Here is a 21,981-nt window from a genome sequence, read left to right as displayed (position 1 = left end):
ACATCAAAATCATTTTAATTCTAATTCTTATAGTTTTAAGACACACTTTTGTCTTGGCTAACTTTTCAGCCACATAAATTGAATTTTTAATGAGTCTCAGAATAGGCAACAGCTCCAAATATGACAGCTTGTCCTATGGGGAAAAATGTCTTATGCTGCAGACTTGACTTCTATGCATATAACTTTTCTTGTACAGTATATTACTAAATCAAATTAATTGCGTAAATACTTTAAACACCTATACACTTCCTAAAAACACAAGCAATCATGGTAGGTCTACTGATTTAGTGATATTTTTTTTTCTACCTTTTGGATTCTCAAAAAAAAAAATAAAATCAGTGAGAGTGAATGCTCCCATGTAGCCAAGTGAAGACTACTCATAATTGGCTGGATTTCTTAGTAGTCTTCTGCAGACACATTAAAAGTACTCCATGGACCCGTCAGGCTGAAAAACCAGATTACCTAATTCTCCTCATATGCAAGTGAAGTGTTCTGAAATTCTGTCAGAAAGGTTCATTTAACAGCCAAAGACCAAGATAAGACTGCTGTGAGCATGCTGCTTCCTACATTAGAACAGTCTCATGTCACAGCAAGGGTCAGGTATAGTTATATTTTCTCTGTCCAGGGTATATTAAACTAGCAGGGAGGGTTAACTGAATTTGTAAAGGACTAAAATGAAGTTTTCTGTGGTAACATGGAAGCAGTCTTTTGTTAATGTGGATGTTCTCATCGCTCCATCTGTCTTTATCCAGCTGAAGACGTAAACCATAACCATTACTGAACTTCGAAGTAGATAAGTAGAAAAATACCTATTTGCACAGACTGCTTTGCTATTGAGTTACATATTTTAAATAACTAAAATAATTGGAATAACTTTTTCTCTGAGGCTATTTATGGGCATTCCTAGTTTGCTCTCATGAAACCATTAAAAAATATCTGTACAATGAATCATTGGCCCTCGTAATTTTCATGAAGAGCCTGTAAACCCGCAGTTTTGTTTGAGGTTTTGTCAGAGAGCTATTTCATATGCCTGACTTTGCCCTAAAAAGGATCTTACTTGCCACAGAAAGACTTTCAAGTGGATTTGTTATGCAGCCACATAATTAAGGAACAGTGAGAACGTTTCTGATCAGCAGCTGTTTGGAAAGTAGAAATGGCTGCTGGAAAAGGCAGTGTTCCTTTTTGTTTAACTGTTCAAATTTACAAAAAAAAAAATTAATGGAACAAGAAAAATTATGAGACTTCTAATTAGTTTCCTCCAAGTGTATTTTCCATCAATAAATTCTGAGTGTATTCAGGATTTGTTTCAACTCTCTACAAGGCAGAATCTGGCAAAGAAGGGAAGGGGAAAAGCTGTCACAGATTACAACTGCCTTTCCCCTTACCCCCCCAAGATAAATTACTTTATTAGCCTTTAATAACAGTTCCCTGGATGCTTCTATTTAGACAGGCTGTTTGTGATTACTTATTGCAAGGTTAGATTACTTATTGCAAGGTTAAAAACAGCTAAATGTTAAACAGCTGGAAAGAAGCAATAAATGTCATTGGAAGTTTAATTATCTTTTTCTTAACAACTTACATTTTCATACTCACTACAAATCTGACCTATTGAATCTTAATAAAAAGTGTTTCAGTTGAGGTTTTGCTGAATAGTGGTGATTTACGTAAGAAATTTTGAAAATCAGCAATGGTCTGTTGATTCAGAAAGTTTGGGAACCATTGTTTTATGTTGCAATAGCCAAATACTTTATTTCAAATATACGATACAGTTTACTTTACGTGGATCTTATGAAGCTGAAGCAAACTCAGGGTTTTAATTGGTTTTGTGACTTCCCCTGAGTACTCTGAAAATACTTGTCTGAATAACCTGAGAAATTCTTTAAAATTCTGAAAGTGAACTACTGTAAGACTTGTAGAAATACCAGCCTGCTCACAAAGTTGCTTACACAGGCCTGGCACACACAGATAAGGGATCAGTTAAGACCACAGCCTATGTGTGGTTCTGTATCATCTCTGTTATCAAAACAAAAGTGTAAAAGGCAAACATATAAGCAGAGGTCTGTTAAATATCTTCATGTTTGTAAATATTAATTGAATCTGAGCTTTGTTTTGGTTTTACTGAAATTTTATTTTGTAGATACTAAAATTGCAAAATATTTTTTCACACACCATCACTTTCTTTGATTTTGAAATGGTAGTTTTCCCCCAAAACTGACACATGGGTTAGACTCATTGTTTTCAGCTAGACTAAAAGAGAAAAATTTTTCATGTGCTTTGGGAATGATTTTTACAGATCGCGCTAATTATTATTTTTTTTAAATAATTTTAAGCCTACACTTTTAAGTATAGTTGATGTTAAGGAAAACTTAAGAGTGCGTGTGTGAAACAAAGTGGTGTTAAGAACCTTTGTTATAACATAGCAAATGATCTGATCACAGATTAGAATTTTCCATGAGCTAGAATAAATGAATGAGGGTTTTCAAACTGTTGTATTAGACCTTTTTTTTTGCACGTTGTTGTAAGTGATGATAGAATTCCTCAGACTTCACTGAGAACAGTTAGTCCAATGATGACTATTTCTGCAAATTGCTCAAATAATTTTTTAATTGCAGCCTTTTACATTCGTTCTCAAACCAGGTTTTTGTGATGTGAGTTTGCTCTTGAAGGAACTAATTCTAAGCCTGATGACATTTATTAGTTTTATTATTTATAAATAGAGCACTCCTACTAACTAAGGAATTTTTTTTCAAAACTAGAGTTAGCACAAAAATTGTTTGCATTGAACTAAAAGACATTAAAGGAATTTTCAGTTTCAGGGTACAACTGTTATTTTCTCATGCTTATATTTCTTGGCTTTTGATTTAGAAGCATGTGGAAATCCCCCTGTGTCATTTGAGTGGGAAAGAGTTTTTACCTTGATTGTGCCTTTGCTAAACTGATTATGTTGTCCCATAAGTTGTTCCTCATCTTCTTTGAAGCAGTATTATCTTTTACAATGTGTGCTTTCATTGATTGGAACATACTGTCCACGAGAAAGTTCATTTAGGATGTCTGTTGTTGGATTTGGGACACTGCTGCTTTATCAGGCATGATTTGTGCATAATTTATCAACTTCCCCACCCATTTCTTCTGAACAGTCTCATTAAGGAGGGTTGAAAGTCTAATTGCCCCAAGTCTTTATCCATGAGAAGCTAAGAACAAATCACACTCAGTAAAGAGAAAACTTGGATTGGGAACTCTAATAAACTATAAAACAAAGTATTTGGATGAAATATGTAGTTCTCTTTGTTCTTTCTCCTCTCATCATTTTGTTCTGAAAAAGTCTAGAAGCACATGTGTGCCCTCAGCTCTACATAATCCTACCAATTCATTACTGTGAGAACACGGAAAACATAACCTCTTTTCTTAGAGGGATACAGTATGAGTACGTTAGCATGATTTGATAAGCAATTATTTTAATGAAGAAAAGGGCAAAAAAAAATTTTATCATTACTTTATTGGTGACCTGTGCAGTCAAATATGGATGTCAACAGTATGATGACAAGCTAAATTATAGTTTGTATTTATTTTTTTCTTATTAGGGAAAGGTCCAGACAGCCAAAGCAATTTATCTTTTGGGGTTTTTATTGTAAGCAGTGTGCCTTTATCTTAGATCCATCTGGTCTATAGTGGTAGGTGTTTACTAACCAGTTAGCTGTGTAACACTTCTACCCTTTTCTTCTCCCTCTCCCATGATTAATAGCTGGACTTTTTTCACTGGTTTCCCTCCTTTACCTTTCTCACCAGACTGGCTTTATACAAAGTTTCAGCCCTCTACCTATATAGGTTGTTAGTACTGTTTGTGCCTATTGAAAGATCTGTTTCTGCACAGATACTACTTAAGGAAAATTTAGTGAATGAGAGCTTCCTGGATCTGGTTTGTAGCATTGCAGATACCTGCAGGCTAGAGCGTTGTCTTCCTCTTTGTTACTGCATCTAGTTTCTAGTGTGTGCCCATTAGAGGAGACTCCTAATAGTTACAAATACTTATTTTTCCTCTTTTTAAATTCCCCCAAAACTTCATCTTTAAAAGTATTTAATTTGCAACTGCAAGTCATCTCTTATAAGCACAAGAGGCATTTAATATGCATTTTAGCTAATACAGAACTTGTTTTTATTTAGAGTTTAAATAACATGCACAAATATATAATTGTGCTAAAGATACCCCAGTATTTTAAGGCATAGTGAAAAATCTTAAGGGCAAAATTCAGCTTAGTATTCACTAGGCCACTGAATGAAATAAGGAGGGTGGACTTTTCTTAATTTTCTTAATTTTGTTTTAGAAAATTTCCCTAAATTTTTCCTTTCCATGTAGTTATGGCCCACAGAGGGAGAGGGGGAAGCCACGCCTTGCATGGTAGCAAGCTGATTGGCGTTAGCAAACCACTTAATAGCAACTCTTTGCATAATCTCTTGCCGCTGACTGGCACTAACCAGCCTCGATACAAGGCTGGGTGTGCTGGTATGCTGCCTGTGAGGGCTGGTACGTGCTGTTAGGAGCAGGACTGTGGAGGGTGGGCTTGGGAGGTGGGGGACATAGGATTGTTGCTGATAAGTGCATGCTAGGAGAGAGGGCTAGAGTACCTTCCTTTTTAAAACTAGACAGGTTGTAAACACGGCCAAGGATTGTCTTACGCTTGTTGTTCCTTCATTTTTGTCAATTCAGGATTCCTTACTGATCTATTCAGTGTTTTTAAAAACTCTCTCATTCTTGTTTGATTTTTTGTTTTATACTGCATGTCATGTACAATGAATGTTTTGAAGTTTGCGTATGTTTTCCTTCTTTTAAAAGTATATTAATATTTTTGCTAATATTTACCTAATCCAATTTTGAGTTTAATTTAACTTGAGACGATTTGAATAAAAAGTTGCCAGTCATCACATGGCAGTGCAAATTAAGCTGTTGTACAAATTTATGGTTTAAAGAAAATGTTCTTTTATCAGATGAATTGCAGGGTGCACAATCAGAGACTGAGACTAAGCAAGAAATTCAGCAACTGCACAAGGAGCTGATTGAAGCCCAAGAGCTAGCTAGGACAAGTAAACAAAAATGCTTTGAACTTCAAGGTGAGACGCAGATCAACTTGGTTATAGGGTATCCATTAAAATTGTATTTATCAGGTAGTCTTAAAAGGGGGTCCAGTTTTCCTGACTGTCTGTTAGATAAATTTCTTTCATAGCATTCACATCTTCTGCACCAAATGTCAGAAACTTCTGCTTTTTTTCGAAACTGTATACACGGTCAGATTGAGCGCAGTCAGATTGACTGACTTTTTGGTTCAGGATAGATTAATATATTTTCATAGTGTTAAATACATACTAGAACTCCATATATTTCATCCTTATAAAATATATTCATCTACAGGTATTGATTAATCTGTGTTTCATTCAGATAATGCACATAATTTAATGTATTTAGTGGTAGGATGATCTAAACAGAGAACTCTCAGATACGTAGCTGTATTGTTATCCTTAGCAACCTGTGGGTTGTTTTTGATAGGAAATAGTCTAGTCCAGTTTAATTGTATATTGTTCTGTGTTCTTTATGGGGTATATTTACAGCTTTTTTCCCTCCCATACCAATTTGCATTTAGCACATGTGGAGTTTTTGGTCAGGCAACAGATTATATTAATTTCAAATTAATTGTAATACTACCACAATAATGGAATGATGTCTTAATATTGACTTTTTATTAAACTACTTACATAGTTACTAGCTTTGATAACTTACGGAAATAATATGATTGTTTCAGTCTTTTTAGTTAAGGTGAAATTGTAACTAAAATTCATTGCAGCTGAAATACTTCTTACTAACAAAACTTTGGGCACATTTTCACTTTTATTTATAGCGCTGTTAGAAGAAGAAAGAAAAGCATATCGAGTGCAAGTTGAAGAATCTAACAAGCAAATAAATGTTCTGCAAGGTAGGAATCTTTGGGTTTTGTCCACCCAACTCTTTTAGAGAAAATCATAGCTTTGGCTGTTTCTGTGGCATCATAGGTGCTAGTAAAGGAAAATGTTAATTGAGTATATGTTTTAAATCTTATGTATTTCACTGTATCTTTGGATTTTATTGTGAAATGGTTTTTGTCAGTTCCTTGGTTATCATCATAACTTAGAAAATACAAAAGACTTAATCTGTAATAGATGCCTCTTCCACTTCCTCTGTCTTTAGTCTTTTTCTCAGCTTTGAATGATTCAGCCTTTTCTACTGTGAACTGTTTTATCTTCAGAGCACTCAGAAGGTTTGGTCTTTTTTGTCCTACTCAGTCTCTTCACTTCATTGGTAGAATCTTCTTAAATAAATTTTTAATCATTTCAGATCTGCATCCAACCTCAGAGCATGCAGTAAAATTTCTGCCACAGAGACACTGGTGTTTTTAAAAACCAGTATGACCCAAAATAATTATAGAAGAATGGAATCCCATGATTTACATTACTTCTGTCTCATATATTCTGTACCACATTATCATGTCTGCCTGTGCATGTGAGTGAGCATATTGGTCAAGAGGCTGTCTAGCCTTAAAATCAATAAGGGTTATGTTATGACTCTTCCTTAGAGCAAGCATTAGTTGGAACCTCTACTCAGCCATTGGTTGTTATGAAACTTGTAAGAGCTTCATACCTTGGTATCTTTGTCAGCATATAATTTGGATTGGACCTAAAAATGTTTGGAAGGCAGATGAGCAGACAGGCAGATGGAGTGACAATCCTCACTTTCTTAGGAAGCCAGAACAGTTTTAGCAAATTACTTTATGGGCAGTAGTTTGTTGTGGAATGTGGTACTTGTCATATACCAGTTACACTGAGAAGCTTATATAATAGCACTGTTTAATATGAATGTCAGTGAAGAATATTTGTTTTCTGCCATTGTGCCTGTAAGAGGAATTACACAATGCTTATTTTCAGAACAAGAGGAGCAATTTAATTTTTAATCTTGTCCTGCTACTAATGAAAATTATCCAAGTAAAAGTACTGTAGCGAAAGTTGAAAGTTAGGATTTGATAGAGACTTCTAGGCATAAACAATAACTCCTCCCCCCCCACCCCCCCACCCCCCCAAAAAAAAAAAAATTCAGAGTAGAAAATTGACAGAGCCAAACTTAACTGCAAGATGCCTCTTGTCAATTCAGTACTTTTTGTCTCCTGAACCCTTCTCAAGTGAGGTCTTGCTTATGTTTCCTCCTCTTCTCTCTCTGTGGTAGTTCAAAACGTTCTGATGTTCATTGTATGCTTGCTGCTCCCTGAACTTTTAGGGTGTGACACACTCACATCTTGGGAAAAGTTGTCAGGATTACCTCTTGGAGCCTCTACAAAATGTAGTGGAGAAAAAAACCCTGGCAGCTTCATGCAGTAACGTTTCATGTATTTTCATGGAATGAATGTTTTATGCCAGCCAGTGCTATACAGCTTTATATGTTTGTCATAGAGAAGAGAAGCCACAGAAACAACTGAAACCCTGTCTCTATGTGTGAAGTTCTTTAGATGAACAGATAGGTAAAGCAAGGAAATCAAAGTAACTTGCCGTTACTTTAAAAAAAAAAAAAAAATAGTAGTGAAGCGTTCAGTTTAGATGAGGTAATGGATTACATAAATAAGAGATGTAATGGAAGTTTTCTTTCTAATTGCCCTTTCAGATTATATCCAGTGGTTCAGAAACCATTCCAGTATTCTTGGTATTAATTTTTCTGTGTAAGTTATTTCTACAGCTCCAGCAAACTTTAGAAACAATAGTACGTGTTTGGATTATCAGTCATAGCATGCTTATTCTCACACCTGAACATTTAAAGGGAGAGTTATTCCTCAACAATGCAGAGAGAAGAAAAAAAAACAAATTTACCTGAAATACTGCCGTTACTGAGAGGCTGGAATTTGGCATGGCTTGATAAAAAAAATAGTATCAGGAAGATATGGTTGGAAAAAATCACTCCTTTTCTCTTTAATGGGCACATGCTGTGTTATCAAGTTGTAATTCTTCATGTTTTAGAGAAGTGTTTTCCTAGCGTATTGGTTTGGTAGGTTCAAGGCTTCTAACGTAAGGATACGTGGAAAGGCACGTGTTAATGTGTCATGTGTTGTATTACTGTTGGGTTGTTCTCATCTACTGCTTTGTTTTTCTCTTAGTATAACCCTGTAGGAACTATTTCAAAACAAATGAGGTGGTAGTAAGCCTCATATTGCTCACCTATATTTAAAAATCCATTGTGCTGCAAATGTCTGTGTAATGGAACAGATAGACTGTTTCATCTTACACAGAATTGCTGTGAAATCTAACTTACTGTTGTCTATAATAGCTCTTATGCACTACAATATATATTAACTGTCATGTTTTTTCCCATACCATCTTTTTCTTCCAGTGTGTGGAATTGGGTAATTTGTAGGCTCTTTAGTTTATCTAATGAGCTAAATGTCTTGCTGGAGCCTGTTCAGAGGAGGGGGAAAAAGTTGCTTTTTTTTCTACACTGTACATCAACTAACAGCAAAGTTTCTAGGTTGTACCTGTATATGAATTCTTCCAGTATTATGGTATGTGCAGCTGCTGAAAAACATCAAATATAGTTGTCATGAAAGTGTAAGTTTCTCTTGAGTAGTTTTTACGCTATATCAGTTTATGGCACAAATCACACTCATCCTCCATGTCATTTTCTATAATGGATTGAGAGAACAAAAATAAATATAAGAAATCTGTGAAAGTTACTCAGCCTTGGTTATCTTCCCCATGCTTTCCACTGTTCTTTTTTGCCTGTTGCGTCTGAAACATATAACTTTAAACATGTAATACTGACCCTCTACAGTATCATGTATTAGGTTTGCAAGTGATGTTAAGAACTTTGCACTTTTCTTCTCAGAGCAATTCTTCATTTAATAATTGCTTTTTCCCATGTTAAAAATCAATTAAATACATGATCCTCTATGTGTTTTTAAAAAGCAAAACAAGAACACTGAGCAAATTAAACCCTTTGCTTCCATTGGTCAGGGTTTTAACTATAATTTTGTTCTTTCATACTTCCCTTCCTCTGTACTGTACTTTTTTTTTTTTAAACTCTGCACTGCATTCTGTTTGCATGTGTGTTTATGAAAAATAGTTGTGCTCAGAGAAAAGATGTTTTTAGTAATGAAACAGTTTTGAATGGGAATAATTTGTAAGATTTGCTTCATGCAGAAATGTAAAATAACCTAGTGTGTATATGACTGCTGCATGTTTACAGTAAACTGTAAACACTGAAGGACTTCTTACAGTTCAGTATATTTGGTGCAGCTGTCCCTTTCAATTCAAAATTAATCCTGTGCTTTGAACAATGCTTGTTGCAAAGAAGTAAAGTAATTTTTATTTCCTTTACTACATGTTGAAACTGGAGTAGAAATTAGACTTAGTGCCTCAAGTATTTATAGACATCAAAAGTTAACTGCTGAACAGGCAAGCATTTCCAATGTAGCTTTGCAACTGTTTGGCTTGTCACAGAAGTTTTCTTGCTTTTCCTCTTGTCTCTGAACTCTACAATATCCTTGTTCTATAATACTTGTTTTGCTTACAGTGAAGTTGGATCTAAATCTTTGCTTCAGATTTTGAAGAGTAACTTTAGTATCACACACACAACACAACCCTGTCTAAGAAGGCTTTGTCCAACCATAATTCTTGTTTCTTTTGACTCTCTGTAATACATGTCTGTGTATACATACATGTCTGTTTAAGGGTACAGCATTTGGCAAGATTAATATCTTTTTCAGTTGCATTAGGATTGTTTAGTTATATTAAATATCAACAAGTTGAGAAAGCAAGTTAAGATTTTTAGATTTTCTGTAAATACAGTTTTTAAAAATATTAACATTAATGTATGCTTTCCAGCTCAGTTGCGAAGGTTACAAGAAGATATTGAGAATCTTCGTGAGGAAAAGGAGAATGAAATTTCAAGCACTCGAAATGAACTAGTCAGTGCTCAAAATGAGATTCTGTCCCTTCAACAAGTAGCAGAAAAGGCAGCATCAAAACGAGATACAGATATTTCTGCATTGCAAGACGAGCTGCAAAGAGTGCGAGCGGAACTTGAACGGTGGCGGAAAGATGCCTCAGATTATGAAAAAGAAATTGTCAGGCTACAAGCCAGTTTCCAGCTCAGATGTCAGCAGTGTGAGGATCAGCAGAAGGAAGAGGCTACTCGCTTAAAAGGTATTTGTTTAAAAGGATGTCACAGACCAGTGCTAACAGTAGCATCCTCAATCTGATGAATGTCAGTTATTCAAATCAGTATTTGACTGTCTCTCTGTAGTCATTTACTATGCCTATATATACACATGTGTGTATTTATATATGTATATCAGGGCTTGTAGTGTTACAAAAGGTGTTTTGTATACTTCATTAAATAGTAATTGTCTATTATGCCTACACTAGCTTAGGTACCCTTTGATATGAAAAGTAGACCAAGTATAATTCCAATTAGAAAAGATGGGAAACTTGTACTGTTTGAGGGATTGATAGTGCCACCAATTTCCAAAAGGACTTATCTAACTTCAGTATAATTTAAGCCTGTAAATGAGTGGCTTCTGACCTTCTAATTTTTCTAGCAAAGCTTCACTCAAGACGAGTAACTGTATCTTACGGCTTAAAAAAACTGTTGATACATCTCATTTTTAACATAAAAATGTTAAAATAAATTTTAAATTAAAGCTTTATTCTGGATGCTTGATGTAGAGTTATACAAATATATTGTGCTGAGCCAGCATAGGGCTTCTTTTAGGCTCATTCATTTGCATTTTACTTTACCTGTAATGCACCCACATCTTATGAGGACTGGTTGAGAGCCACTACTCCAGGCTTACAGCTTCAGGTCTTGGAGAATCTGCTAGTAGGGTTTGAAAGCTCATACTGAAACTTTGTACATGGCAAAGAGAAACTGGCATATGTAAAATATGCTTTAAATTCTGAATCATTTAATCTTTGTGAAGTTGCCAGAGAAGCCTTTTTTGAGTTCAGACTCCAGTCTATCATTGTATTATTAAGACGTGTGTAACATCAATTTTTATCTCTTTTACTAGCGACTGATTTATTTTAAAGGTGTCACTTTCACCCTTTACTTAATGCTTTAAACGTTCTGTTCTTGTAGCAGAGGCATGGTATCTAGTGATTCTGGTTGCTCTTTTCAAGTCTGGGTAATTATTTTCTTCAAATACATTTTTCTGCTACTGTTCCTAAAACACTAGAGTAGAGCCATAAACAGACTGTTTTCTACTCCTTTGTGCCTTAGAAAAAGCTCGCATAAAAAAAAAACACTAGCTTGTTTAATGGCTCACAAACCTCATAACAGTAGAAGATACGGAAATGTTTTATAGGTGCTTGTGAGAGAATTCATGTGACATGATTATAATCAAATAAGATATTTATGACTGATATCAGCTTTTCCTCCATCTTAGCTGATGATACTTGAAGCAGTCGTGAAATAATTTTACTCAATTAAATTCTGTTCATTGCAGGTGAACTTGAAAAGTTGAAGGCAGAGTGGAGTACTCTGGAGGCTGAATGTGTTACACTAAGGAAAGAAAATACTTTGCTTACATCTGAACTTCAGCGACAAGAGAAGGAGCTTTCTAGGTAAGGGGACAATGGATTTGCCTATGAGGATATCATAGAGCTGAAGAGGTTTTTTTTGTTCTTGTCTTTTCTTCCCCAAAGTGGTACTAAATGCCTGATTGCGTTTCAATAAATGTGTTGAAATTTTATTTATATCATAGTATTGGGCAGAGCACACTTCCATGCCCAATTGTTATACTAAGCTATTTTTTCTATTTTGCAAACGCTTCTGATTTACTCATCAGTCATGTTATATAATCATAAGGTAACCTGACATATTTTTCTGCTTTTAATAAGGATTTGGAAGTGTGCATTGTAGAATTATTTAGTCTTAGAAGTTATCCTTCTATTTAAAAGATAATAAACCGCATAGATTTCCTAACCTAAAATTTTCTCAGTGTTCAGGGTTGGAAAATTATTCTCAGATAGCATGGCTGTCTCATGTAAGCCTGTTACATTATAAATAGTAATTGATGGGCAGAAACAGTTTTCTATACCAATTTTGCTTAACAGAAAAATACAAATCTTTTTATTGCAAGTGCCGTAATACGTTTTGTGAGGGATTTTAGAGTGCAGGAGGATTTGTATTTTACTGTATTTCTTTTGCTGTTTGAGCATATGACATTGCTAATGGCTATCTGAATATTCTGCCTAGAGATAACTTCCCCTGTTATGGCTTCATCTGCTATTATTACGCTGTTTTTTCAGTTTTGGATATTAGAGTTTAATTCACGAAGTAAATATGGGACAGCAACTTTTTCTATCATAGAACTGAAGTTTTTTACCATCATGCTTAGATACCTTTTCTGTCTCCTGGCTTCCTGACTCTTGTAAGATCTTATTAAAACAATGGATATTTCCCACAGCAAAACATTTCTAGAAGTAATGTGTTATTTTACAGGAACCCAACCTTTCTTTTTTGTTCCATCATGCCCTGATTTCCACTCATTTTTTTTCATATGGAAGGTCACACAAGCAAATACATGGTTTGCATAATGGAGATATGCAAGATATCTCCCTTATTTTTCTTTGTCTTGCACAGGCACAAATTAACAATACTTGGTTATTACACTGAAGGTTGTTATGGCTTAATTTAGAGCTTTCTAGGACTATTACACATTTGTACTGAATACTTGAATATACTAGCTGTTAGCTTACGCAACTGGAGTAAGCAAAGAAGTGTGTGTGCAAATAAGTGAAATACTTTTCTAACAACCTTTGACAGACTTCTCATTACAAATTTGTTTCAAAATGCTTTGGAGTATATAATAAATACTTAGTGAATAATAAAAAGTAAAGTAAGAAACTAAAAATTATGAATGATAAATTATTTAAATTCTATATTATGATTAATTATGCACACTAATCTGTGCACATATATTTAAAAGCAAGAATATGGCCAGCCTTTTGTCAGTACTTTGTATAGGCAGACAATGATGATCTGCACTTCTGTGGTTGCTCTAAGCTGTTATTTCCATATTAAATAAAAATAGTTTGAAGTTTTAGAGGATGAAAAGTGCTTTAAACAAGATCTCTTGTTTGTTTAAATTTAAAATACATGAGGAATCCATTGGATTTTGTTTTTCAGCTCTCAGAAGCAGAGTTTAGCCCTAACCAGCGATATAAGTGTTCTTGAAATGTCTCGAAAGGAACTTGAAAATCAGATGGGATCTTTGAGAGAAAAACATCAACGGGATGCAGCTAGTCTAAAAAGCCAACTCAGTGAAGCTGAGAGTCAAGCAAAAGATGTTCAGAAAGAGGTAACATGAAACATTATTTCTGTTTTGAGAGAATATAATGCCCAGTGACTTTGACTTTAATCTAAAAGAAAAGGAAAAATATAAGATTTCTAGTAATTAAAATTTTTCATACTTTTATGGTAGCTAACAATATATAAACTGGAGGTTAAATCTAAAAAGGAATATTTCAGCTAAAATTACTTGTGTATGTTTTGGGAACTTCCTAAAGTTTTCTTTTGTGCATTACCTAAGTGAATTTACTTCTAAGCTGTTCAGACAGGCAAACCCTTATGCAGAGTCTTCCTGAACATCGTGCTATAGAGTTTCATTAGCTGTTATGGATCAAAATTAATTCTTTTTAGTCAGTATGATCTTCCTAGTTAGATTTAAAGTCTTTTATTTGACAGTAGGCCTACATATTCTTTACAAAGATCTCCTTTCATCTTACTGGATCACTAGGCTGCTGAAGATGCAGTGCATAGCAAGTGCATAAGGAGAAGCTAGCATTTTAAACGTATATTTTGTCTGCCTAGCCTCTAAAGATTATGTCTGGAAGAAGGCCATAGGCTCCAATAATTACTTACTTTCTCTTATGAGCATTTTGAGTGAAGTTTCCCCCAGTCACTGCCTTTAGTTTCTTTTCAGTCCTTTGCCTTGCTTTGTCATTAATTCATCCATGTCACATTCCTTACCATTTTCAGAATTTGAATAACCCAGTCTTGTTAGTCTGCGTTTCTGTGATCACATGTATTTGTAATGTTGCCTAATCTTCTAAATTTGTGGTAAATGCCAGTACTGAAAGTCATTGGTTCTGTTCTTACTAATTCCTGTCATGAGGACTACTAAGAAACTTGTAATCTATAGAAAAACATGAATGTGAGTTTGAAAAAGAAGCTGCCCATTTGTAGGAACATGAGACATATTCACCCAGTATTGTTTGTAGTTGACCCACACCAAGTATTAAGGCATGATCTAATAAGGTATAATATTTTAATGTCTGTCTTACTCTTATGTTTGAGTTTGCAGTGTGGGAAGAGCGTTTGTTTTACTTCATACAGAATGTTGATTTTTGCACCTATTTGGTGTAGGCGTTTAAGATACAGCCTAGATATAAGACCACTATTTAAACATAAAGGACTCCTTGCTCCCTTGTATCTTGTTTTGTCTTCACAGTTTTTACAGTCCTTCCCAATGTGATAATAAGTAATTCTTTTGTAGGAGAGATTAATTAATCTCTCTTTGGTAGGAGAGATTAATAGCATTTACTTTATATTCCCTTTTTTTTTTTTTTCAGTAATCCTAGCCTTTTAAAGTCAGGAACAAAATCTTCATGTAGAAAAACAGAAAATCTAAACTAAGATTTTTCTACCCTGTTTTTATGAAAAGAGAGTGTACTAATCCAAGGCGAGTTGCTCTAGGCCTATGACAGGAAAGGAAGCTGTACACTAAGCAAATGTAAGCATGTGTTGGGTGTCCAGGGATCCACAGACTATTTTCTCTTTGTCTTTAGTATGAAAGAACACAGACTGTGCTCTCAGAGCTGAAGGCGAAGTATGAGATGGCTGAACAAGAAAATCAGTCACTCACAGAAGAGCTCAAACAATGTAAAGAAAATCTGAAGCTGCTACAAGAAAAAGGAAACAACGTAAGTCTGTACACAATATGTGGGGAAGCAGGGTTATGACACTGGCAATTCTGTTGATTGAGGGAGTATGTAAGTGTCGAATAGAAAAGGACAGACTTAAAAAAAATGGCTGTGTAACACATTATATGCAAAATTCCGTTCTGGTACAACCTGTGCAAATTTGCAGGTCATTATACTGTTACAATTATGCATGCAAGTTAAATTTACTGTTGTGTAACAGTTCTAAATGTGGCCTTACATATCTGCTCCCTTCAAAACATCTGGCTTAAATACTAGTGAACCAGAACTAAGCAAAACTTCTTAATTTCAGGGAATGATACATGGGTAAAAGCTGAGAAAGCTGGATCCAAATGAATTAAGCAATCTTTTACAAGATGCTTTTATTTTAATAGTGTTTATTACAGTGGATGTTCCCTCCTTACTCTTGCTTATGCTTCTTAACAGTGGTTATCCTTGATCAGCTCATGCTTTAAACAGTGCAGTTGAACTGTCCTTTCTATTCACTAATGAAAATATTATTTTCTGTTGCAATTAATTTGAGAGGTTGTATTATTAGATTCGAGTTTACAGCTAGGGACACCTTTTTTTCATACTAAGACTTCTGAAATCCTCCAAATGTTAAGCATGTGGCAGACATGTTATAAGGTGATCATAGCCTTACTTTAGATACCTTACTACCCTGGGATGGATGGCTTATTGTCTTCCTGTACTGCCTCTAAGATCAGCGCAGGCTGAACAACTCCTGTAGTGGACAGTACAAAACAGGAGGATAATGGATGCTCTGTAATAGCCTTTTAGAAAACTCTTTCTCTGACTATGAAGAAAGTTTTACAGGTAACATCCTCTAAAGTCAGCTGGCTGCTAGATGCCCAAAGTTTGTGTTCGTGCTCTTGCCATAGCCAATTACTGAATGTAAACCTCTAATGCAGTAGAGCTGTAAAAGATGTAAGGAATTCAAAGCCCTCTCACTTCTTTTTTTTCAGCCATATTTTCAGGAATATGATGTTATAATTCTCTTGGAACCTGCTTCCTGTTTAGAATTCTTCTGCAGTGCTCAGATAATATTGAGTAACTAAAGTAGGCAGAAGTCAGAAACAAACAACTGAAAAAACTCCCATTCTAGTAGAAGAGATCACACTGAATAAACAATTGTGAATGTGAGATTTTCTGCTCTGTTAAAAACATTAATCTCAGGATTAAAATGATCAGTGGAAAAAGGGGGATAGTAGAGGGAAGAAATACTGTGAAGGGAATTGGAGGACCTGATGAGAGTGGAAAAGCTTGCAAGGTAAGGGAAATTTTAAGAAGAATTTGAGTTGAGTATTTAAATGAAATCAGGAACCGCAGCAGTTGCCAAAATCTGCTTCCAGAGGAGTTAGTTATGACAGTTGAAATCTGGAGGTCAGGGTAGGATGAAGAGCATCCAACCATATAAGGACTTGCAGAACAAGCTTGCTGTTCAAGCAAGCATTACTCACAGTCAGTGATGTAAAACTTATCTTGTGGATTATTTGAAGCATCATGGACACTGGTCTGAGTTTCAAGGTCAAATTTTTCATGTACCATTTTCCCCTTATGCTGGAATCATTATCTGCTACCTCATTTCCAAGGAGTGTTCCACAGAAAGTGACTTGCCACTGTGGGATTTGTTCCTTTTTGCAGCCCATCTGTATCTGAGTTTGCATATCTTCATATTCTAATACAAAGTGCACATTTTTATCGAAACACCTAGTTAAATGCTCCTGAACAATGAGGAAATTTGTTATAGATTGATAAGTTTGTGAGGGGGAAGATTTAATCGTTTGGAGGCAATTGGATTTAATGTGGTGGATATTTATCATTTGTTTCCTTTGCCAAGATGCCATGAATCTGTATAACTTAAAAAATACAATAATAAAAATAAGTCCATAGAATTGTTCAGTGAACTAACAAATGTTAGAAAAGACAAGGCTTCTGTACTCCATTTGGGATATCATTTAAATATTAATTTTTTATACTTTTACTTAAAAAAAAAAAAAGGCGTGTTCTGAAACACTTAGCAGTGTGGTATACTACTTGTGCTTGCATGCTTGTAGTCACTGATTATCTCCTGATGTGCTTGATATGACAGATTTGTTTATGTGAATGGTTTGAGAACATCAGCTGCTCTGGTTGACTTAAACTTTTGCACTTTTTTTGAACACTGCTGTGATTATTTCTACCAACATGCTTTCTGTGGGAAGGTGGCACTCTGATTTGTGGCACCAATGACACAATAATCCTGCATGAAAATTATTGTAATAGTTACACATAATTTGTCTATTAAATATTTGCCTTGATTAAAAAAAATTGTATTGAATGGCAGAGACCAGAATACCTTCTAAAATTCCTGGTTTGAACCATATTGGAAGTTCTATGATTAAGTGACTTCTACAAATACATAACAGAATGAGATTTTATTTATGAATCACAATGTTTTGGAAAGTCTTCAAACATGGATTTATTATTTGGTTATTCGACTCAACAAAATCAAGGTGGCTTCAGCACAAAAATGTTCTTAAGAAATTATTTAGCATGGTTTGAACTTAACCTCTGTGTGTTTGTGTGTGCGCACGAATATATAGACTAGGATGCAGAGAAAGCAATGACTTCCAAGGACAGCATAAAAAGAAATTGGGCCCTTTTTTCTTTTATTTTATCGTATGAAGGATAGAGGCTGTCCATCCAGAATGTGAAGTAAAGTAGTTTACAGTTGACTGAATGTAGCTGAGAAAATATGTAGATGGTTGTAACAAGGCCATAAGCTAAACAAACCCTACAGTCTTGCCAGCTGGTACTTTGGCCGAGCTGCAGCATTTGATTTTCAGAATTGCACTTGGTCATAAGGCTGATGACCTGCCAGAGATGCTGACCTTTGAGGTATCTCTAATAGAGATGTACTTCCCTGCTTTATAGTAACTTAGTGTTGATTGTCCAGTCATGTTACAGTCTCACAGAAATGTCTGAACTACTAGGTTTGCCTGTGAACATAGTTGTAACTGATTCACTAATGGAGAAAAAAAACTGTTTTTCTTGGAGGCTGGTGATGGAAAATGGGAAAGGCTAACTTGAAAGGAATGAAGAAGTAGCTGAAAAATTCAATATCTGGTGTGAGTCTTTCTGTCTTAAGAAATCCAGATGGGATTTCATATCACTTAGAAAAACTAAAACCAGCTATAAATAAGATACAGGCAAATCAGTTTAAGATTTGTATTGTTTTTAAGTATTAAATTCCAAGCTGTGACAAGAGGTTTCTTAGGACATTTTTCTGCTTACTTCCCTTTATTTTTAAACATCCCTGTTCATTTGAGTAGAATGGTGTACTACCTTTGTATACCAGGTTAGATAATGCTGTATTGTGTCAGATGTCTTTAATACATTTCAATTAAAACAAAACTCACTGACTTATTTTCCCCTCTCTAAATCATCTTTACCTGATTTGATTTATAGCACAAAGTGATTTTTAATATCCCTTCCCTTCTTTAGCCTTCCATATTACAACCCGTCCCAGCCATATTCATCGGCCTAATCCTGGCTTTCCTGTATTGGTGTTACGGCCCATTGTGGTAGCGAAAGGTACAAGCACTACTGTTCAGTCAATGTATGTTTGTCCCTCTCACCTGTTTGTGCCATTTCTGTATAAAATAGTGCATGGTGAAATGCTCACAGGTATTTCTTTACCTGAAGCAAACCCTTCATTTAATATGCCATTCTGTTGGTACTGATGAGCTGAGCAATCAACTAATCACTTAACATCTGTGTGATTTCGTTAAATCTAACCATGAATTTTGTTCTAACTGGTTCTGAATGTGCCTCTTCTAACTCAGTCTCAGTTTGTCTTTAGTAAATGGGCTACCTTTTGCACGATGCTGCGATGCTAGGGCCTGTAAGAAAACTTAATTGCTTAATTAACTGTGAAAAAATGAAGCGTTTGCCTCTAAATAATAATAAAAATCAACAACTTTGGTTCCTATTTATGGACTAAGAAATTCCTCTCTGGCTGTAAACACTTAATTTTTTCTCACTATTGCTATGAAGAAGATGGAGAAAAAAGACAAGATGAGAAATAGGTGGTTGGTTTGTATTCTGAACTCTCAGCTTGCATTTTCTCTAATGTCTCTCAGTGTGTCCTCCTCTTAAAATGCTGCTGTTGTCATGAAATGTTGTGACAATCCATTTGAAATGATGTTGTTAGGATCTGCTACAAACTAACTTCATAGAACTGGATTTAAACATTCAAAAGCTTAAGTTAAGGGTGTCAGTACTGCATAAACCTGTGTCTAGCAAATATTGGCACAAATAATGTTTTAAACATCTTAAGCCCTCGCATGTTTAATAACAGATTTATTTGAGATGCGTACAGTAATGAAGCTGGAAATACAGAACTTCCAAAAGTTCTCCAGGTGATCCTCAGTCCTCAAGAGTTACGGAGTTCCCTTTGCTTAGAGAAACACGGCTTACTGTGATGCTCGAAGTCAGGACTAGCCTGCAGTAGGGCTCATGGGTAACATTTTAGTGATGCCTATCAACAGGTACTCAGGACTTTCAGGAACCACGGGGTAAACTGATTAGTATGAATTAGAACAAATATGATATTTATTTTTTTTTTCTCTCCACACAGAGACAATGGCCTTGGATGCCTGTGATGGCAGCTTTGGTTGCTGTAACAGCCGTCGTGCTGTACCCAGGCCTAACCAGAGCTTCTCCATGAGAACTGTTGTTGAATCCATACACCGTCCTCCCTTTAGAAGCTGGCAACATTCATATACTGAGGGAAAACAGATTAATTCTCTTCCTTTTTACCTCTTAATACAGCACAGCTCTGCGTGAGAACAGCAGTAGGGTCATTTGCTTTAAACTGTATAAAATGTATCTGTCTATAAAGAGGGAATAAAATTGTGATTCATCATACTGTGAGCAATATTTTTGCTTACAATTTCATGCAAGTTTTAAATTAGTATGTTGGGATTCTGAATACTATAATGGTGGCCTAAAGTAGGCTTCTTGGTACCAAGTTATTCATAATGGCTAGCGTTGTGGACACTTACTTTAGAATCTAATTGCCAGATTTAAAAGGAAAAACCCATTTCTGATTTGGACACCCAAGCCAAATAGCCTTGCAGATACTCGGAAAACAGATGCAGTGTGCTCAGTGCCTTTCAGTATGGTGGGGTTTTTTTTTTCTTTTTTAAAAAAACTAGTATACCATTTTACTTGCTGTTGGTCACTGAGCTGTTGGGAGCAAGACTTAAGAAAACTTCTCTTACACGCCTTTTGAAGGAAGCATATTTTCTTTAATAAGGATTGTTTTATTAATGATTTTTGGGAATAAACAATTGATGTCCAGCCTTAAAGAGATAGAGATATTGGTGGTGAAGACCAGCCTAGAGTTTCAGTGTGTGCGTGTGCGAGTGCAAGCATGTGTGTGTTCTTGAGTGAACTAAGGTATTTCTGGGAGCAAGTACTCGGTCATTTGACGGACATAGTGCAGTGATTCAACTTACGTTAACTTTAGTTTGAATGTAATTTATTAAATTTCATATATTTAAAGAGATGCGTTCTTTAAAAGTATGAATACTTCCTCACATACCACATGTATCAATTTATTTTTTCAGTCATTTGATTCTGACTTGAGCTGGAGAAGCTCTTTAGATAAGCTTTTGTTGATGTAACTTTATTAAGAGAACTGCTACATTACGTCTGTGATTAGCTGAAAAAATCTAAGATACATAAAATACTACAAAATTGGAATCATATACCTAATGATGTATTGTCAGGTCAAGATGATTTAAATTTGGTAGTAAAATTTTGTGCATCTTCATCACATGGCGGCTGTAAGTATGATGCAGTGGTCCCCATTGCAAAGTTTATTTTCCTTATCTAACTACTATAACTAATGCTGTTTGCTCACTTCTGGTGGGAATCACTGTAGTTAGTGCTGAATTAAATGTAGACTCTAGTTGTCTTGTTCAGCTCAACAGTTCTGTCAAAAAAGTTTATTCAAGACTTAATATGCTAAAGAATGGTAAAGTAAAATGGCTCTGCTAAAGGAAACTTCAAAATAGGGAGATAATCTCAGCAATTTAATTGGCTTTAAAAATGTTACGGCAATCGACAGTTTAAATATTTAAATAGAAATCTAGCATATAATTTACTTTGTGAGGTTTTAAGGGTCATTGTCCTTTAATTAAAGTTTCTCTCATAAATTACATGGGATTTGTAATAGGAGGATTATTAGTTGGAAAAAATAGTCCACAAGTGACTTGTAGAAAATAAATATTGTCTTTTAGTTCATTCATTTCATCCTTTTCAGTTGCAGGAAGCCACCCAACCACAGAACACTCGTATGCCAGTGGTACTTAGTACCTCTTGTATATAGGTTATTGCAAATATTGTTCTGAAATGCTTAACTTCAGAATTACATTTTTTTAAAGTAAATAATTGTTTTAAATCTATTTTGTAAAGATATAAAAATACAACAGAATTTCTGGAGTACAGATTAAACTATTTGCACTAACACACGTGATGTGCATGATTTAATAAAATAACTTTACTCTCCCTATGCATGTTTGAGTTGAATGTCATTTAAAAACAAAAGATTCATGCTAAGTTTCTTTTGTGCTAGATATTGTCACAGTTACTAGGCACAATGTCTGCAGCATGTCCAGTAATAGCAAAAGACTTTTTTTACCTTGTGTTTCACATTTACACTGGTTTAAGTTTTTGGTCTAGCTGATCTCTCTCCTGGCTATGGTTTTCAGAAAGGGGGGAGGGGAGAGCAATGAAAGGCTTGGGAGCATTATTGCCACAGCGAGGAGGAAAAGTGTTCACAGCTGAAGGGTGTACTGTGCCTGTGGCAGGGGTTGAGGTTGGAGGAGCTGTGGCTGCAGACAGTGGGGCAACAGTGGAAAGCCCTTCTAGGGGAAGGCAGCCTGATGCTGCCTCCTCTCTTCTGTAGCATCTTGAACTCCTTAT

At 35.3% G+C, this 21,981-nt stretch overlaps 1 protein-coding gene across 50 annotated transcripts in view; it reads left to right on the top strand.

Moving 5' to 3' along the window:
• The window catches only part of SLMAP (sarcolemma associated protein), a 92,305-nt gene extending 70,737 nt beyond the window's left edge, over positions 1-21,568 (top strand). For 26 of the 50 annotated variants that reach the window (XM_075096132.1, XM_075096104.1, XM_075096128.1 and 23 more), the window contains 8 exons: positions 4,984-5,106; positions 5,889-5,963; positions 9,886-10,206; positions 11,508-11,625; positions 13,193-13,364; positions 14,854-14,988; positions 18,493-18,582; positions 19,628-21,568. In XM_075096132.1, coding sequence (XP_074952233.1) covers positions 4,984-5,106; positions 5,889-5,963; positions 9,886-10,206; positions 11,508-11,625; positions 13,193-13,364; positions 14,854-14,988; positions 18,493-18,576 — 1,028 coding nt within the window. In that variant the 3' untranslated portion in view covers positions 18,577-18,582; positions 19,628-21,568. The remainder of the gene's footprint in view (positions 1-4,983; positions 5,107-5,888; positions 5,964-9,885; positions 10,207-11,507; positions 11,626-13,192; positions 13,365-14,853; positions 14,989-18,492; positions 18,583-19,627) is intronic. The other 24 variants (XM_075096131.1, XM_075096100.1, XM_075096088.1 and 21 more) reach the window with 1 other exon arrangement.
• The last annotated feature ends 413 nt before the right edge of the window (positions 21,569-21,981 follow it).

This window comes from Phalacrocorax aristotelis, chromosome 6 (genome assembly GCF_949628215.1).
Source record: "Phalacrocorax aristotelis chromosome 6, bGulAri2.1, whole genome shotgun sequence".
Taxonomy (NCBI): Eukaryota; Metazoa; Chordata; class Aves; order Suliformes; family Phalacrocoracidae; genus Phalacrocorax; species Phalacrocorax aristotelis.
The sequence above is the reverse complement of the archived record's forward strand: the minus strand, read 5'-3'. Positions and strand labels throughout refer to the sequence as shown.